Source organism: Oculina patagonica, chromosome 8, assembly GCF_052425735.1.
Source record: "Oculina patagonica isolate OP01 chromosome 8, crgOcupat, whole genome shotgun sequence".
Lineage (NCBI taxonomy): Eukaryota > Metazoa > Cnidaria > Anthozoa > Scleractinia > Oculinidae > Oculina > Oculina patagonica.
In genome coordinates, this window is record NC_135765.1 from 7157119 (window position 1) to 7174645 (window position 17527).

At 40.1% G+C, this 17527-nt stretch overlaps 1 protein-coding gene and 1 non-coding gene across 2 annotated transcripts in view; one reads left to right on the forward strand and one right to left on the reverse strand.

Moving 5' to 3' along the window:
• The window catches only part of LOC144663013 (protein IWS1 homolog), a 30775-nt gene extending 16953 nt beyond the window's left edge, over window positions 1-13822 (forward strand). Inside the window, exons 6-16 of the mRNA XM_078523941.1 lie at window positions 3426-3468; window positions 3577-3606; window positions 5194-5265; window positions 5664-5746; window positions 8631-8682; window positions 9330-9407; window positions 9797-9914; window positions 10919-11027; window positions 11406-11471; window positions 11554-11668; window positions 12225-13822. Coding sequence (XP_078380067.1) covers window positions 3426-3468; window positions 3577-3606; window positions 5194-5265; window positions 5664-5746; window positions 8631-8682; window positions 9330-9407; window positions 9797-9914; window positions 10919-11027; window positions 11406-11471; window positions 11554-11668; window positions 12225-12353 — 895 coding nt within the window. The 3' untranslated portion in view covers window positions 12354-13822. The remainder of the gene's footprint in view (window positions 1-3425; window positions 3469-3576; window positions 3607-5193; window positions 5266-5663; window positions 5747-8630; window positions 8683-9329; window positions 9408-9796; window positions 9915-10918; window positions 11028-11405; window positions 11472-11553; window positions 11669-12224) is intronic.
• A 1549-nt stretch (window positions 13823-15371) lies between these two features.
• On the reverse strand, window positions 15372-15444 carry Trnad-guc (transfer RNA aspartic acid (anticodon GUC)). The gene has a single exon. It is a non-coding gene; the product is annotated as a tRNA-Asp (tRNA).
• Window positions 15445-17527: the final 2083 nt, after the last annotated feature.

Consider the following 17527-nt stretch of genomic DNA (forward strand, 5'->3'; position numbering starts at 1 on the left):
CCGCTAACAGGGTAACGTCCGTTTTGACATACAAATCGTGGTAGTCTCCAAGATTTTGGCAGCCAAAGGTTTCCCACACTTTTTGCGCGTGTGCATACTCTTTGTCTGTTATGTGCTCGCCTGTAAGTTTACTGTAGAACTTTTCTTTTTTCGGCAAAGTTGTTTCTTTAAATCTTCCCCATGAGTCCATGTATTCATAGGGATAAATCCCCTTTTGTGTTAACAAGCCAAATTTTTCTATAAAAATGGTTTTTGCTTCTTTGTATCCTTCATCTGTTATGTGGATGTTATTGACAATTTGCCATTTTTCTTTAGTTTCGTCCCCACCTTTAAAAAAACTTTCACTCAAGTTGTTATAATTAAATTCCTCCCACACTTCAACGTATTCGCTTGGATATTTTCCGTTGTCTAACAACAGTTCACTTTTTTCAAAGAAAACCTTTTTCGTCATATTTAATGCATCCTTCGGCGTATCTTCTACAAGTTTTTCAAGCTTTCCAAGTAAAAAGTTCAAAGTGTCAATAAACCTTAAACCCCCCAGTGAAAATGTAATGTATTTTTCCATGTTGTTTGCAACACACTTTACCTCTTTCTGTGCCTCTTTTGAAATCTTCGAAATTGACTGCATCAAATGGTGAGCATCGTAGCCACTCAGGTTATGAAATGCAACTGGTATTTGAATATTTTTTGGATTTATTTTCATCATTAAGTTACACACGTTGTGCGCGGCTCCTCGAAAATTGCCTGTTATGTGACAATGATCCCTCACCGCATCCTTGTAGTTCGGCTGGATAAGCGGCTCTTTGCACGCTAGGCAGTTTTTTTGGTTTTCAGCGGCTAATTTGTGTGATTTTTTTTCAAGCTTTTTTAGCTTATAATGGTTCCCGCTATTAAGAGTATTCGCCAATTCTATTCTTTCGTAATAGCATTTTTTGTGTAACTGTCCTAAGTAACCAAACTCCTTTTTATTAGATTTAAGCCAAACCGGCAAAGAGTCTAAAAAGTTTTGTTTCACCAACGATTTTTCGCAGATGTGGCAGTTTTCGGCTTTTTTAAAGTTTGCCCAGTCTTTTTGCGTCATAAGGAGAGGTTTTGGCTTTGACAATTCATATCTTATTTTCTTTTCTTCAATTAAAAGACAGTTCAAAAATACTTCAACGGCGTTTTCTCCTCTGTAAACGAATGGTTTTTCGTGTTCACCATCACTTCTTACACGCGTGTAAGCGAATCCGCATGCCTCGTGCTTTTCTGTTTTGTACGTGTAACTTTTCTGGCGGTTCTCGGGCGTTTCTCGGCGCTCTTTTTTTAACAATGCCTCGCCGTCGGCGTAAATCGTATAAGGCGCTTTCATTTGTTTTTGGTAGTTTTTAAAAGAAAGGGTGTTTTTCTCCTCATCTGGCATTTCGATTCTTGTTGGCTTGCCTTTGACCCCATTGCAATACTTTTTGTGCTTTTCAAGCAAGTCTTCTCTTGTAAAATTTGTCAAACACATCATGCAAAAGTGTTTTTTGTTACTGTGTTTGGTTTGGTCGTGTAACAAAGCGCTAATTCTTTTTATAAAACAGTAGTGCTGTTTCAATCCTGACTCAATCAACATAAGGTTTATACGGGGTATTTTGTTTTCTTTTTCGCTTTGTCTAAGAGGTATCACACACCCGTCTTTCAAGTGCCACCCAAAAACATTTATTGCAAGGTTTCTGTTTTGCGCCTCAAGCCTGTCAATCTGCTTTAGGGGTGTCGGAAAATCGATTCCGTTGTAGTTTATGCCGTCATCAACGGGATATTTACTTGTTCTTTGAGGATCTTTTCCGTTCGCAGGCGGGAATAAAGCAGCTCTCAAAGCCCATTTTAAACACTGGTTGTCACTGTTTTGCACGTTAATAATTGCTTTTTTGTTTGCCAGTTTGGGAGGCAAAGGCAAGTAAGTTCCTCCGCGCAATGGCCGATAACGCGCAACATAGGTGTACGCCCTTGTTATTCTTTCAACAACCCACCCCGAGCCCCTCTCCGACCAAGCCTCGATTTCTCCCTTTGCTTTGTCAATAAATTCGTCAAACTCTTTTTTTATTCGGTCTTTGGTGTTTTTTGTAAAAAGACGCGGTTCTCTTTCTCTGAAATAGTGCTCCATGTGTTGCGTAACTCCGTTTCTTTTCATCGAAAATTTTACTTTAAGCCCGAAGCTTGCTTTTATGTCATTCAATTCTTCAATTTCACTTTCCAAAAGATCATAAAACTTTTTTTTGTGTTTTTTTGCAAAAATTAAAAGATCTTTGTTGTTTTTTTCGGTTTCGGGTATGTCCATTTTCCATACTCGGAGCCAATCGTTAAAATCGGTGTTGGCCAGTAAAAAAGACAAATTTCTTTGCGGGTTTCTTTGAAATTCACGGAGGTTTTCCTCCATCATAGCTTGCAAAACTTCTGACGAATATCTTGCAGCAGCCATTTGGTGCATATACAAAGTAAAAAATATTTGTTCAATTGAAAAATAATTCTGGCGCACCTGTTCTTTGGGGCTTGGCGGGGGCCACTTGTTTTAGGACAGTCCTCAACAAGTGTTAAAAGGGTGCCTTTGCCTAGATACATGTGCATGGGTTGAAAGGCTGTCATCTAACCCCGACACACTTGCAATATGAGGGTTTTGGACGCAAATCCAAAAAAACAGTGAGGGGCGAGAATGGCGAAGCCGGCAGGCGATCCAGGCGAAGCCCCGAACGCATTTTTTTGGATTTGCGCCAAAACCCTCATATTGCAAGTGTGTAATGGACAAAATTTGTTGGCCTCAAACTTCAAGTTGAGACTTTCATATTAGGTGCGCATGAAGCTTGCATTGCTAGAGTAATGGCAAAAGGAGGTTTGAATCTTTTTCTTAGTTTCTACTCCTGATAGAGTGATGGGTCTTGTCTGAGTACAATAGTTTTGTCCATTTCCCTTATAGACAATTTATTTAAAATTAATGGCACTTGTTGTAACCAAATGGTTAGTGGGTCAGATTCTGGTTCGATCAGTCCAAGTTCAAGCCTTGGCAAGATCATTGTGTTGTATTCTTGTGCAAGACACTCTAACAGTGCCTCTCTTCTCCCAGGGGTAAAAATAGGTACTGGCGAATTAAACCTTGGGGCATCCCATTCAGGGAGGAGTAGAAATACTTCTACTTTCTTGATTTTTTGGAATCCAGAGATTACATGTAGCACCGGCCTGATGGGCCACTAGACTAGAATGAACACAAGTGAACCCTAGTACTGGGTGGGTGGGGGTTATTGTTTTGTGTCCCTTTGTAAAGCACTTTGCATGTAATGTACTTTGTATCCTCTACCCAGGATTATAAATGGGTGCTGATGAACTGTTTGGGTATAAGTATAAACAGAATATACTATATAATCAAGCAAAAGCAATGTTGATCTCATTTCATTTTGTTTTCTTGACAGATTTGTATCAGATTTTGACATGATGATTCAGAAAAAGAAAGAGGTATTTTATCAATTCATCCTAATTTTTATTAATACAATGTTCAGTTAACTTGTATTCTCTATTAGAGTGTTAAAGTTTTAAATACATTGTATTTTTGTCCTGAAACAGATGAACAGGAACTTCAGAAGGAAAAGAAAGGTAACAGTTGTTTATTTAACATAATTATTGTGCACACTTTCACAAGAAACACGGCAGCTGTAACATTGCTTAAAACATTATCAGAGTTTTCATTAAGAATTGTAATAGCAGGAGAATAGTGTATAGTAACCGGAGAATGATTTTTAAAGGTTCCGCATCTTTATAAAAAAATAGTTTCAGGCCTTGAAATTTAGCCGGAGAATTTTACGTACCTTATTACATGAAATTTTCGCGACACGTTAATTTCGCGCTTTTGAGGTGTGCATATTTCGCGACACTAAAATTTCCCGATTTTGCGAAAGTTTTGTATTTTGAATCACTTAAATTTCGCGTTTTTGAGTAAGACACAATTGACATTTCCTTGGCAATATTATTTATTAAAGCGACTTTATCAAAGGAACAATAATGTTAAAATTTACAAAAACGCAACGGCGGGACTAAATGTCAACAGTAACAACAGAGCAGTTCTCACAATGTCTACAAGTAGGTCATGCTTGTACATGAATTATTGTTCTTGAGTCAATTGACCGCAACATCCATTTACATTGAAAATTCCTCCCTTCAATGGTACTAAACTCAATCTTTCTTGATTATTGACATAATGCGAGTCACCTAATTTTCGCGTCATGTTATGTTCGCGACACTTATTATTCGCGTCACTTTAATTTCGCGATTTTTTATAAATCGCGAAATTCGCGAAATTAAAGTTTCGCGAAAATTTCATGTAATAAGGTAGTAGAAGGAGAATTCTCTGATCTCCGATGCCTAATGAACACCCTGCATTATCAGTTACCGGTAGTTTTTTTCCTGGAAAACTGTGAAATTTATGACACTGTGTGGAGGGGGAGGCGGGTTGGGGGTAAGGGAGCAGGAATCTGGGAGTAAATGGAGAAGGAACTCTATGGTCAGTGAGGACTAGAAACAAGATTTCCAAGGAACTGTTAAAAAAGTGAGAAAAATTAACACAAAGAGGTAGGACTGGGAGGTAAGCAGGAGGTGACAAGTTCAGATCCCCATCTGCCCCCCCCCCCCCCCCACCCACAAGCATTGAGTTGTCAATTGATACTTTTCACAATGATATCTACTGGGAAATTGAAAAACAATTACTTTGTTGCTATTTACCAGTATACAGCTATTTCAATAAATGTTGTCGGTCAAAGCTAAAAGCTAAAAGGCAAGACCGTATGGCGTTCTGGGTATTCACTACAAATTTGCATATAAGCTTCATTAAGCATCATCGCACGTGGAGAATTCACGAGTTTGTTTTTTCCTCTTAGGAGGACTTTCTGTAGCTTTACCTTCACTGTCGCTTGGTTCTGAGTTTTGAAAATTCTTCTTAAATTCAGTGAAGCTAAAACCACCTTGTTTCACATGTCTGAAGAAATAGAAAACGTGCAAATTCGCGTTTGTCATGTCATTATATATTTTAGTATTCAGCACGTGCAGTTGCCCTCTTCTTCTACCCATACTGCCTTTCAGTCTTGTCTTTAAGCTTTGATCCGGACAACGTTAATTGAAATAGCTGTATCAAGTTAAAATTAAAACAACTGTGCCCTGTAATACACATACTACTGATGGCTTTTACAGAATGTTGACATAATAAGTGACAGTGATGACGCTATAGCAGGCATGATAACCCAGATGAAAGAGGCTGCCGAGGTATTGTTTTTGTTGTGGTTTTGTTTTTATTACGATTACATTGTAGGTATAAGGTGTGAAGGGAACCTCTGCATATCGAAACTATGTGAATAAAACAGCTCTGTGATCACAAGGTTTGGCATTTTGTTATGGCTTGCGGGTGCAACATCTTTTCAGGACCTTCAAAAAACAGGTCCCTGGCCACTTTTGAGAGCATTTCAAACAGTAAATTTGGTAAACATGCAAAAAGATTGGCTTCCTATGCACTTTTACATATGTCACCAGCTCTGTGGTATTTCCTTTTTGCACTGGAAAAGTGGGAGAGACATTTGCTTGCATGTTAGTTAGTTTCCACGGCCTTGTCATGTTCCTCTGAGGTTCAAAATAATTTAAGTGCAATTTATTTCTTGTTTACTTAGGAGGACAGAATGCTGAATGGAGCAAAGCAAGCAGCGACCAAGAAGCTCAGAATGCTGCCATCTGTTTTAAGGCACTTACACAAGTGAGTCTGTTTAGAAAATTGACGCTCATTAGACTTTGATGCTCAGTTTAACAGAGCTGCATCAGGCTTTGTGTATCTTGAAAAATTTAGCCTTAACTTACACCACACGCACACCAGCAGCAGGAAGCTGAAAGACTAAATTTTACATAGGGTTCAAGTAAGCTCTAACTTGTGTTTTCATTGTGCTAAATTTGACGCCGACAAACATCAGTTAGCAATTTCTATTCAGAAAACAATATTATTTTAAACTGTTTTGAACAAAACAGCGTTTTAATGGCCGCGGCCGCACTTGGTGAGTTAACCGAGTTATTTCCAATTAATCAATTAAAATTAACCGGCTTAGAAAATGTTTAGTGCGGCCGCGTATTGGGAGAGTTAACCGACTCTTAACCAGGTTAGCGGTTCCCATGGAAATTAATCAAAGAACAAAAGATTTTTTAACTGGGTTAGGTTAATTCTAAACTACCTTTCTGGGTCGTTTTAACCAGGTTAGTGGTTTCTTATCAGATTCAACTATTGTTTTATTTGTCAAATGTGTCAATCATCTCCATGTAAGAGAAGATATTCTTTTCCATCACACGCAAACATGGCGTTCGGACACAATTCGTGGCTTAATTCTATAATTTCCTTTGCTATTAAAAAAATAGGGCCCCAATGGGTCCATGTGTTTTGCTGCTAGAGCAAAGTGTTAGGGAACATGTTGATGAAAGACAAGTGAGTCGAGATTGAAATCCAACGTCTTTTATTGTCTGTCACTTGTGTGCAGGTTAATAATTGCACTATATTGTAGTCACTTTGTGTTAATTCAATCCTGATAATTTTACTGATCAATGTTATGTTGAAATCAACAACGGAAAGACGGCGTTGAACGTAACGCAAAGTTCATTTTGAAAGCGAAAGTTTACAAATAATTATTATCATTCGTCAGTCATCCCTTCACGCATGAACACTCGTCGAATTTCAGTGTCTTCACAACAAGATCGGAAGATCGATAAGGACCAATTTTTGATTCTGCGAAAGTTCGTTTTCTTAAAGTTTTAGAAATTTGTGAAGTTGGAGGATTCACTGAGGACTGCGTAGCCGAAGATGCAGTGGCTCGCTGGACATCAAATTCTATTTTTCACGGCGTTTAATAAATCTTCACAAAATAAACATGTGGCGCCAGCGCGTCTGGCAGTCAAAAATTCATTTTTCAAAAAACTTTCCCTTTCCAGCTATTTTAGCGGGGCTTATACTATAGTACCTACCTGTCAGTCGTAGAAAAGCTGAAATTTAAGGATGAACTGTTTATTAAATGAAGACCGTATTATTTTTTAATAACTAGTAAACAAACTGGTTGCCACGCATTTAAACACGAACTGACGAATGTTGCATCTGATGCAGTGAATCTGGTGAATGAGAACTTCCTTTAATATTTCTTTGTTTTCGACGGTGTGCACCACTGAATAAGTTTCTTTCCCATTGTGATGTTACTAGTATTAATTCGTTTCTAGCTGTCTTTTATATAGCTCGAATACAGCTACAATTAGCGGTGCAGCCTAGCTACCAGCATGGTATATTCCTTTCCAGCTGTCTTTGCGTGACAAGTTACACGTTCATACATTTTATTTTAAAATATGAAGTTCAGAGTTAATACAGTACTAGTATGCTGTAGACAGTGTAGACAAGGTGAGGGTAAGTTTATTTTCAAAGCGAAAGTTTACAAACTGTGCACTAACCGGTCCTTTGGAGAAAATATTTATGACCTTCGGCGAGGTTCCAAGTCTTCGCTCTTTTCGTAAATGATGAAAACTGCAGAATAATTTTCTCATAAAACTGGAGTGGTCGCGCCACAGTTTGTTTTCTTTCCCAATGCGATATACTTTTAAATCGGTTTTCTGTTTTCCAACGTGTCCAACGTGGTTTGCGTTCGAATACTTTGGCCCGTAACTTCGAATGCGATCAGCGCTACGGTTCATTGGTTTCGATTTTGTTTGTTCATGGATTTGATTGACATCGGTAGTTCAGATTTCTCCTCTGTTACGGCACTTACACCTTACGTACCTTACGGCACAAACTTCAGCTCTCAATGTGTTTTGCTTGCAGCCATTGCGGCTGCAGCAAAACACAAAAACTCTAGAACCACCAGAGAAATGCAGATTATTTCGCTCAGACAGGGTTTTCATGGTTTCTGATGATCTCTTCCGTCTCTTCGCCGATTCCTTGGAAAAACGTGCACTTGAAGGCCTTGAAGGCGATTTCGATGCTAAGCACGATTGCTGAAGATCAACATATTCGAACTGGGCTTGAAATTTGCGTAGAACGCATTCGGAAAAAATAGAGCGGTGTAAGCCGAGAATGCATTGAAATAAATCTTAAAAGCATGAGAAGAAATGAGCAAGTAATACAATTATCATGAAAGCCGGTCGCTTTTGCTTGTTTTCAAATAGCTTAATCATGACATCACTTCAGTCTGGTCTGATCGTAATGCGGCCGCTAAAAATATTTAACTGAGTTAGCTTTGGTAACCATACTTTAACCTACCGGTAGTTAAGTTTTGTGGAAATTTTTAACCGGGTTTCTAAAAAATTAACCCAGTTAACTCTCAAGTGCGGCCGCGGCCAATGTGTTTTAGCTTTGGTGTGAATGGGATATACGGTAAATTTTTCATGTTTACTTTGTCAATTGCAATCTTTCTGTGTTAATCTTGCTACTAAAAAGACTTGAAAGAGCATGCAGAATTCTAAAACCTGGGCTTCCTTGTGCAAGGTGATGTTCATGTGCACTCTACTCGACTAAGTCAACCTGTAAAAAATGTGTGACTTTTCCTAGTCTATAATTATCACACACTGTTTGCTGTGATATTTTTGTCAAATCCTGACTACTTTTCTGTGTTCTGTTTCAGGGCTGATTTGCAAATGACATTTCTTGATCTTGGAGTTTTAAATGTTTTGAAGGTTAGTATCAATGACCTTTTCTAACCAGTAGAACAGTTAGTTTGAAATTCAATCTTTGGTATACTGATAGGGAATGGGAGGGGTCCTGGACATGACAAGAAAGCACCATCTCAAATAACTCTATCGCGCTATATTCATACAATCTCAATGTAATGATTCATTCCATTGAACTGGTGAATATAAATTCATGATGGCTGTGTTCTTGATAATAGACCATATTTGTATTCTCCCTATTGGACTGGAACTAGCTTGCAGTGGGGGCTAATGCAAGAAGTATCATTAAAAAGAGCTTCATGTCATTTGCATTTCAGGGTTTTCAAAACAAGCCAGCGACTGCTGGAGTTCCACCAGCTACTTGATTATATGTCGCTGGTTACTCTGGACATTGGAATCAGCTCACAACAAACAAGCTTGGCTTGTAACAGCCCCCTACTCTTCCAGTTACTGACACCTACTTTAAAACATTTTGAAACCCCTGATTTGGAAAGACTCCCCACTTTAGCCCCCATTGCAAGCTCGTTCCAGTCCAGTACTGAGAATACGAAACAATGCGGTCTATTCTTTGGGACACCAAAGACCTTCAGATTTACATGAGCTGAAAATAGCAATGTTTCTTTGCTTACATTGTGTTTAACTTCACATTGCAGGAGTGGCTTAGCCCTTTACCAGATGGCTCCTTACCTCATTTACAGATACGAGAAGGATTACTCAAAGTTTTGGCCGAGGTAAAACTTCCCTTGCCTTCTAGACAGTGTTGTTTGTCAAAGCATCTTTTATTCCTAGGGTTATTGGAGGGGCTTTTTTATGGTATATGTCAAATGGTTATGTTGCAACTCATCTTTCCTTACCTTGTTGAAAACAATATAAGTTGTAAAAAGCAAGGCCAGGAAAGATTTGATACTCAGATACAGAACAATACAACTTTCAAAGATTTTGTGCTATTTTATATGCTTGGATTTGTAAAACACAACACACTTGAGTCACCAAACATAAAAGTTTTGTTCTGTGCAGCACTTATACAATGTATATCTGCGCCATTCTGATAGTGGTTGTCCTGCCATACTGACAGTGGTTTCTCTGTGTTAATCACTTGTTCCACGTTGTTTGTTTGTAGTTTCCACCTATGGATGCAAGAGCGCTGAAAATGAGTGGCATCGGCAAAGCAGTTATGTACCTGTGCCGTCATCCAAAGGAGAACAGGGAGAACAAGAAAATAGCAGGGAAACTCATCAGTGAGTATTACTGGGTAAGGGAGGTGCAGTGGTTAGTGCGCTGGACTCTGGATCAAGCGGTTCAAGCCATGGCCAGGGTCATTGTAGCACAGGCAGACAAATCTCTGTGTTTGAGGCCGCGTGACGTAAGCGTCACGGTATGCGCTATTTGATCCCATACATTTACTGTAATTTGTAACGATTGACCTCCGCTTGAGTCAACTGATCATTAGAAATGCTCCATAAAATACTGAATTTCGCATCTTTTCATCCTAAACTTTGATCTACTGTAAGCCAGATAAATAAAGTTCACTTACCTTTCATTTTTTGTGTGATCTTTTGTGTTTTTATGGGGTTTTTGGGCCGTTAATTCCTCCATGGTCGTCACCGCCCCGAGCTAAAGTAAGAAAAAATATAAAAACACAAAAGATCACACAAAAAATGAAAGGTAAGTGAACTTTATTTATCTGGCTTACAGTAGATCAAAGTTTAGGATGAAAAGATGCGAAATTCAGTATTTTATGGAGCATTTCTAACGATCAGTTGACTCAAGCGGAGGTCAATCGTTACAAATTACAGTAAATGTATGGGATCAAATAGCGCATACCGTGACGCTTACGTCACGCGGCCTCAAACACAGAGACTTGTCTGCCTGTGATTGTAGCCTGCGAACGCAGACGTGTTTCTGGCTGCCACTTCTCTCCAACAGCCGGAAATACGTCAGCATTCGCAGGCTAGGGTAACTGTTCTTGGACAAGGCACTTTACTCTCATAGCCCCTCTCTCCACCCAGGCGTATAAATGGTACCAGCGAATTTAATGCTGGGAGTAACCCTGCGATGGACTAGCATCCCATCCAGGGGGAAGTAGAAGTACTCCTAGCCACTGCATGCTACTGAAACCGGGATAAGCTCCGGCCTGATGGGCCACAAGGCTCGAATGTCGGCTTTTCCATTACTGGGTAAAATCAGAGTTTAGTTTTAAAGTTGTTGCGATTTTTAACATTGGAGTAAATGTTTATTTTAGATGATTGGGCGCGGCCGATATTCGGCGTCACGTCGAACTTCAAGTCCCTCAGTCGAGAGGAGAGAGAAGAGCGAGACTATCAGAACATGTCCAAGAAAAGGAGGCTAAGGTAATGTGTCGACATTTTGTAATAGCATAAGTACAGATACCAAATTTCTTACCTGAGTAAACAAGCGTCTAAGGATGCTATTGTTTCAACTGGCACCCAAATCTTGAGACGACCAAAATTCGACCAAAAAATTTCCGTATTGATGACGTAGCCAAACAGAGATACGTGTATGTTTCTGATTGGTTGTTACTCCCAAGCATTCGGAAAACAGCCCGACTTATACTTGTATAAGAGACTTCGTCATCAAGCAGGGAACGGCAATGGTGGGTGAAAAAAACCTTAGAAATTCAATGGAGTCCATATCCAGAACTTTTAAGAAATTATTTTCCTGTTTTAATTTTCCCTTTTCCTATCTAATGTTTTTCACTTTTTGTTTAGTTCGCAAGATAGCGACGGAGGGAAGACGCCGAAATCCATTGATTCTGCTCTGCAGAGTGAAAAGAAGTGAGTGAATTGGATATAATTAGGGTTTGTTTGAGTTTTGAAGTCAACCAAACTAACAGGCGTTCTTTTATTTGTTTATCAGGGCCGTGAGGCCTGGTGACAAGGGCTTTGTGATGCGAGCCCGCGTTCCTATGCCGTCTAACAAGGATTATGTTGTCAGGCCGCAGAATACTACTGAACGAACGGACTTTAACAGGGTGAGTGGGTGATAAAAACAGTGCACAAGCGTAATCTACCATCTAAAAAAGTAAGAAGCTTAGTATGATGAATGAATACACTGCACTTGCTTCTCAGGGCGAGATTTTATGGGAATATGAAAAAGATATTCCGGCGATTAAACGGTTTGGTATGACAAGCCAAGCCAACTTTACCGTAAAATCCATTTTTTGTAAGGAATACTGGCCAGACAATTTGTATGCAAGCAAATGTTCTCGTATTCTTTGTAATTCTAGTAGTCATGTGGCTCCAGCTTTCTTCTCTATAAAAGAAGTGATGGGAATGGAGACGCGTTTGGAGGGCAAGGGTTATCCTCTGATATTTTCTTTTAAAATTGAAGAATACTGGTCTGAAAATTGGTTTTCTTGCTAGTGGTTCTACCCCGTTTATATTTGGCAGCCTGCTAGTGTTACGATTTGTAGGCCATGTCAGAAATGTAACACAATGACTTGGTCATGTGACCAATTGATGGCACTGAAGGGCCTGTTACAAGTCGTGTAAAATCCTTCATGGTAGCTTTTTTGTCACTTATTTCAGAAACCGCAAAAGTCCATGGACAGATTTGAGAAACAGAAGAGAAAGTTCGAAGAAAAGAAGAAACTGCTAAACAGAGGATCGCAGAGGGCTGTAGAGATCAGCATTGAGGGAAGGAAAATGGCGTTGTGATCATAAAATGTCGATCTTTTCGTGATGCATAAATGAAGTAAGCTTACGAAGGAAACAGATGTTGGCCCTGAATGGCATGGTTTTACGTCGAGAAAAGACTTGCTGTTTTCATGTTTTCTCTTCACATAAAAAAGGCAAAATCCTCCAGAATCGCTTTAAGTGCAAAAGGAATAAACATTAAGTTCGCAAAAATGTAAACTCAGGGCACTTTCCATTAGTCACAATTTGCCGGCCGGTCCGGTGGATTCGAATGTAAAAAGGGCAGTTTCCACCAGATTTTCCCACAAATCCACTATAACAATGTATAATATTCATTCATTTACTGATTTGACAGGACAAATCTAACTATCAACGGAATTCTGTTCTCGAATATATCGGTCTGGCCGGGCAGTTCTGACAAAGGGAAAGCGCCCTTAGAGCGAAAGTAAACAATTTCACTGGTGGCGGGGACGCTTTCAATGTGTTCAATATTTGAACTGCGAATAGTTTTAACCTAACCGATATTTTCGACATCGTTACCCCAATGGCGGGCAATATCAGGTTATTCAGGCGTGGATATTTTGCGTCCTGCGTGTCAAGAAGTAAGTTTCTCGTGGCCCCTGGAAAATTAGTAAAGACTTTTTAGCCAAACAGAAATTAAATCTTGTTCCCAGATCTCCTACTACCAGCGCAAAGTGGGGTCTGGGTACTAGATTGCCGAGACGTCTGTCTTTTTACTTTATACGATTAGAAGACAAATTTTAATCAAGAAAGAAAGCGATTCTGACATTTTTTTTTTTGCACTTTAAGAAGAGACGAATACCAAAACGAAAATATGGTGATCTAAGATCTCTTGTTGAGTAAACAGACGCGAAAGATACCGTATTTATTCAATTAAGCGCCCACGTCGAATAAGCGCCCACCCAGTAGGTAGGAAAAGGTAATAAGCGCCCAGTCTCGAATAAGCGCCCACCCCTACCCCCCTTAAATGAGGGCACAAGAGGAATTTTGATTATTGTTAAAGTTGAGATTAAAATTGGCTAAGTACTACTAAGAGACTATCCCGAAGACCGAGTTTTTTTAGTTTTTTTACTGAAACTTTCAATGAACATTTAATATTCAGCTTTCGTACACCTTCACGTTTAGTTATTACACATTGTTTTCTTGCAAAATAAGCGTACTACTTGCTAAAAAATGGTGAAAATGTAATAAGCACCCAGCCTCGAATAAGCGCCCACCCTCAAGGTCCAAAAATTTAATAAGCGCCTAGGGCGGTTAATCGAATAAATACGGTACATCATTTTACTAAGGCTTGAGGATTTCTTGTGTTCTTACGGAATTTTGCTGATCTTTTTCGATGTTTGTAAAATCTATTGAATCTCTGTACATGTAACAAAATAATAATCACATCGACCACACTTGACATTCAATAACAGCTAGGGAAATAGTAAATCGGGGAAGGAAAACGTTTTCATACTTTTAACGAATAAGCTAAAGTAAAGAAGTGGACTAAACCTTTTATATTTTAGTAAAACTTGTAACTCGAGAGAATTCCTATTCTGCGTTGCCGCGACGCAATTTCATGTACGTTTGGTTTTGTAAATAGATCATAAATAAAATGGATCTGAATGTGAAGTAAAAGAGTGATGTTTTTAAAATCTAAGGCCCCGTTTACACGGGTCCGGACAAATTTTTGCATGGACGAATTTTGTTCCTGGACGGCCTGTTTACATGGATCCGTGCAAATTCTGTTACAGATTGCAGTGGTGTTTACACGGATCCGTGCAAATTTTAGACCAGTCGCGGCATGTGAATGGCTTTTTTAGGTCTCTGTTGTGATTGGTTATCGCTAATGTTTTAAGCCAATCATGTTGCAGCTGATGTAGTACGCGACAAATCAAACATGGCGGCAGACAAAAACTTTGGCTTTGGCTTTCTGGCCCGTGACTTTTTCCTCGGTTGGTTGTTTCGTAAGCTGTACATGCTCACAAAGAAATTCAAACGTGTAAGATGCCTCGATCGATGAAGAAGATCGGAAACAAAAGCCATTTGCAGCAACGTGTACTGCAAAAGCCCGCCTAATCCGGCCAAAATAGCGATGCATGCTGCTGCCGCTCGTCTCCTCATAGCTGCATTTGTTTCTTTTGTCTTAAATTTAACAAAATGGAACAAAATGTTTCATTTTCGATAGGCAACCAGGCAAAACATAACTAGATTCCAGGCCTTAACAACGCTATCTGAGCAAAAAGTTGCACGGTTCGGGTGTTTACACGAGTCCGTACGAAATATGGAACCGTGCCGGTCAAAAAGTTGACCTGCTTTTTTCAGGTCCCAAACTTGCACACTTAGCCGTTCAAAAATTCGTCCAGTTCCGCCGGTCTCGTGTAAACGCAAGGTGGAACCGTGCAAGTTTTTGTCCGTGCAAAAATTTGTCCGGACCCGTGTAAACGGGGCCTAATCTGTTAAAATTATAAAGCGAGGACATAAAACAAATTTTGTTTTGTTTGTACGCTGCGCAAACCGGGAAACATTTGTTGCGGACACAAAATGTTTCTGAAAAAAGTCAGAAACAAATGTTGTGTCCGCAACAAATGTTGCGCGCGCGGGAAAACAAGACACTACCGTATTTTCTCGAATAAATACCGGGTTTCCAAGGTGGAGTTGTAAATGTAAACTTTAATAGTCAGCTCCCCACGGGGCTTTTCAGTAACTATTTTACAATTTACAGAATTAAGGGATGAGATCGGACATCAGCATATAAGGCGCCTATGGCAGCCGCTATCCGTCCATGTGTATGATCTCACCCCACCACCAACCCATGGAATAGAACAGACCACAACACCGGGAATTTCATGCCCTACTCTTTGGGATGAGTGTGTGGGTTCTTTAACGTCCCCTGCTAATTATAACACTGAAGATGCAGGAGACGGGGCCTACGGTTTATCGTCCTTATCCGAGAAGACTAGAATGTCTAACCATTTGCAGATGTAATTACAAAGGCAGCACATTCTCCTCAGTTATTTTAAGACCCTTGAGTGTTGGTCCGGTCTGGGAGTCGAACCCAAGACCTCCCGCACGACAGTCCGGCGCTCTACCACTGAGCTAACCGGTCGGCGGTTTTTAAATAACCCCCTCGCGCATTTATTGTAGATATAAAAAGCTGTAGTTGTAGTGAAAATATGTAGGTCTGTTAAATTAATTTATAAAACCCGTTGTTTAATAACTCCGGGCTCGAACAAACTGCATGAGTCAAATAAAGCCGGGTCCACCAGGCCAAGTTTGAAATGAACGCCGGGGGCGTTAAATCGAGAAAATACGGTAGTTGTCTCCGCAACAATGTGTCATCGTTTGCCAGGGCCTTACAGTATCGTCAAATTCTCAGAACTAAAATTTAAAGAAAAGTATGATAAGGAGTGGGGAGAACTGCTACGTTGATCTCGAGAAACACGAGACCTGTTTAGAAACCCATTTCAGTAACCTGCGATCAGGCGTCCTTTTTTCCCGCCACGTTAAAAAAAAAAACCCTGATCGCAGGTTACCATTTCAGTGAAAGTGTATTTCGATTTTCATGACAATGAACCTGCGAGAAAAACAGATTTTGATATAACAAGTTGTTACAACAGTACCGCGGTTTGAAACGGGAGTAACAATATTTCGGAAATGGGTAAATCTAAGGATGAGAGGTGCCATATGGTAGCGCTGAACTCCTGAACTCCGATTTCTAAGCTCCTCACAGGAGTTTCAGGCCCAGAGGGGGGTACTCCAGCTTGTTAATGACGGGGATGATCGAAGGATTTTTTTGGGATTGAAATTTTCGATTCCGGGATTTTTTTAGGTTGAAAAATTTGGCAAGTATTTTTTTGGGTGACTTGATTTAGATAGGGGATTTTTTTGGGTATTAAAAACGAACTAAAGTGCCTTGGCGTTTTTATGGTATGATGAATAAACAAAACAAGCCTTCTGTGTTATGTTATTGCCGCTCCTGACAATTTCGGGGTAATTTAACAAGGGATTTTTTGGGGGGTTATTTTTGGTCCAGGGATTTTTTGGGGTGATGTCGGAAGACTTAGGGATTTTTTTGGGTCCTGAGTTTTGCCTCCATTCGATCATCCCCGTCATTTACAAGCCGGAGTACCCCCCCTGGGGTTTCAGGTCTAGTGAACAAGAGAACATGGCCATAAACAAAAGGAAAACAAAACTGGGAGCACGAGAACAAAAGCTGTGTTTCCGATATTTTAGGGGATAGGGATCAGAAAGATCAACAAAATACTTTTTGGGAACACGAGAACCTAGTAAACCTAGTAATTTAGTTAACCTAGTGAACCTAGTAATTTGGGAACACGATCAACCTAGTAAAATGGCCCAGCTCACAACGAGTCTCTCGTAGCTCAGTTGGTTAGAGCGCCCAACCGGTATCTGGGAGGCCATGGGTTCGATTCCCGTCGGGGACTCAGAATTTTTTCTTTGTCCCATGCTCGTGTCATGTTGAATACTTCATCTTCATTCAGGAAAATTTTGTTGGGAACAAGGGAACATGAAACCCCCTGGGAGGCCCCTTATCTGTGAAGCATTGTCGCTCTCCCAAGATTGGATGCTTGTCTCATCGCAGGTTGCTCCCAAGCAATTTACCCGGTTGCCCTGTTAATTCGCGGGTACTCATCTATTCCTTGTGTGGAGAGAGGCACTGTGAGAGTAAAGTATTTTGCCTTAAGACACGATTTCAACACAATGTCCTCAGGCTCTCAATCGGCGGAGTCCAACACATGCATGGATCATTTGTTCGTCACCGCGCCTCCTAAAAGGATTCAAGCACGCGGTTAAATTGCTTCTCCGAAAATCTAGCACTCGCGCGAAAGGCAAAGACCTTGCAATGGAAATCATTGATCAGCTAAAAGATTGCCAAGAAAATGGAGAAACTGCGAACCAAACATACCGTTCAAGGATCGCAGGGAAGAAAAAAAAACACCGCGTGAAACCAAGTTTAAAAACAAACAATGAGGGCCATAGAACGTGTGGTGCAGATAGCAGGTCTTTTACGAATAAACAATAGAAAAAGCGTTCGCTCGAAGAGCGCTTTGTGTGTTTGTGATAAATTATGAAACTTTGCTCGGCCATTTCTGGTGCCATCGTCTCGGGAAAGAGCTTTTTTCTACGCCTTCACCGCCCTGCTATACATTGTACCACTGATTTTATTT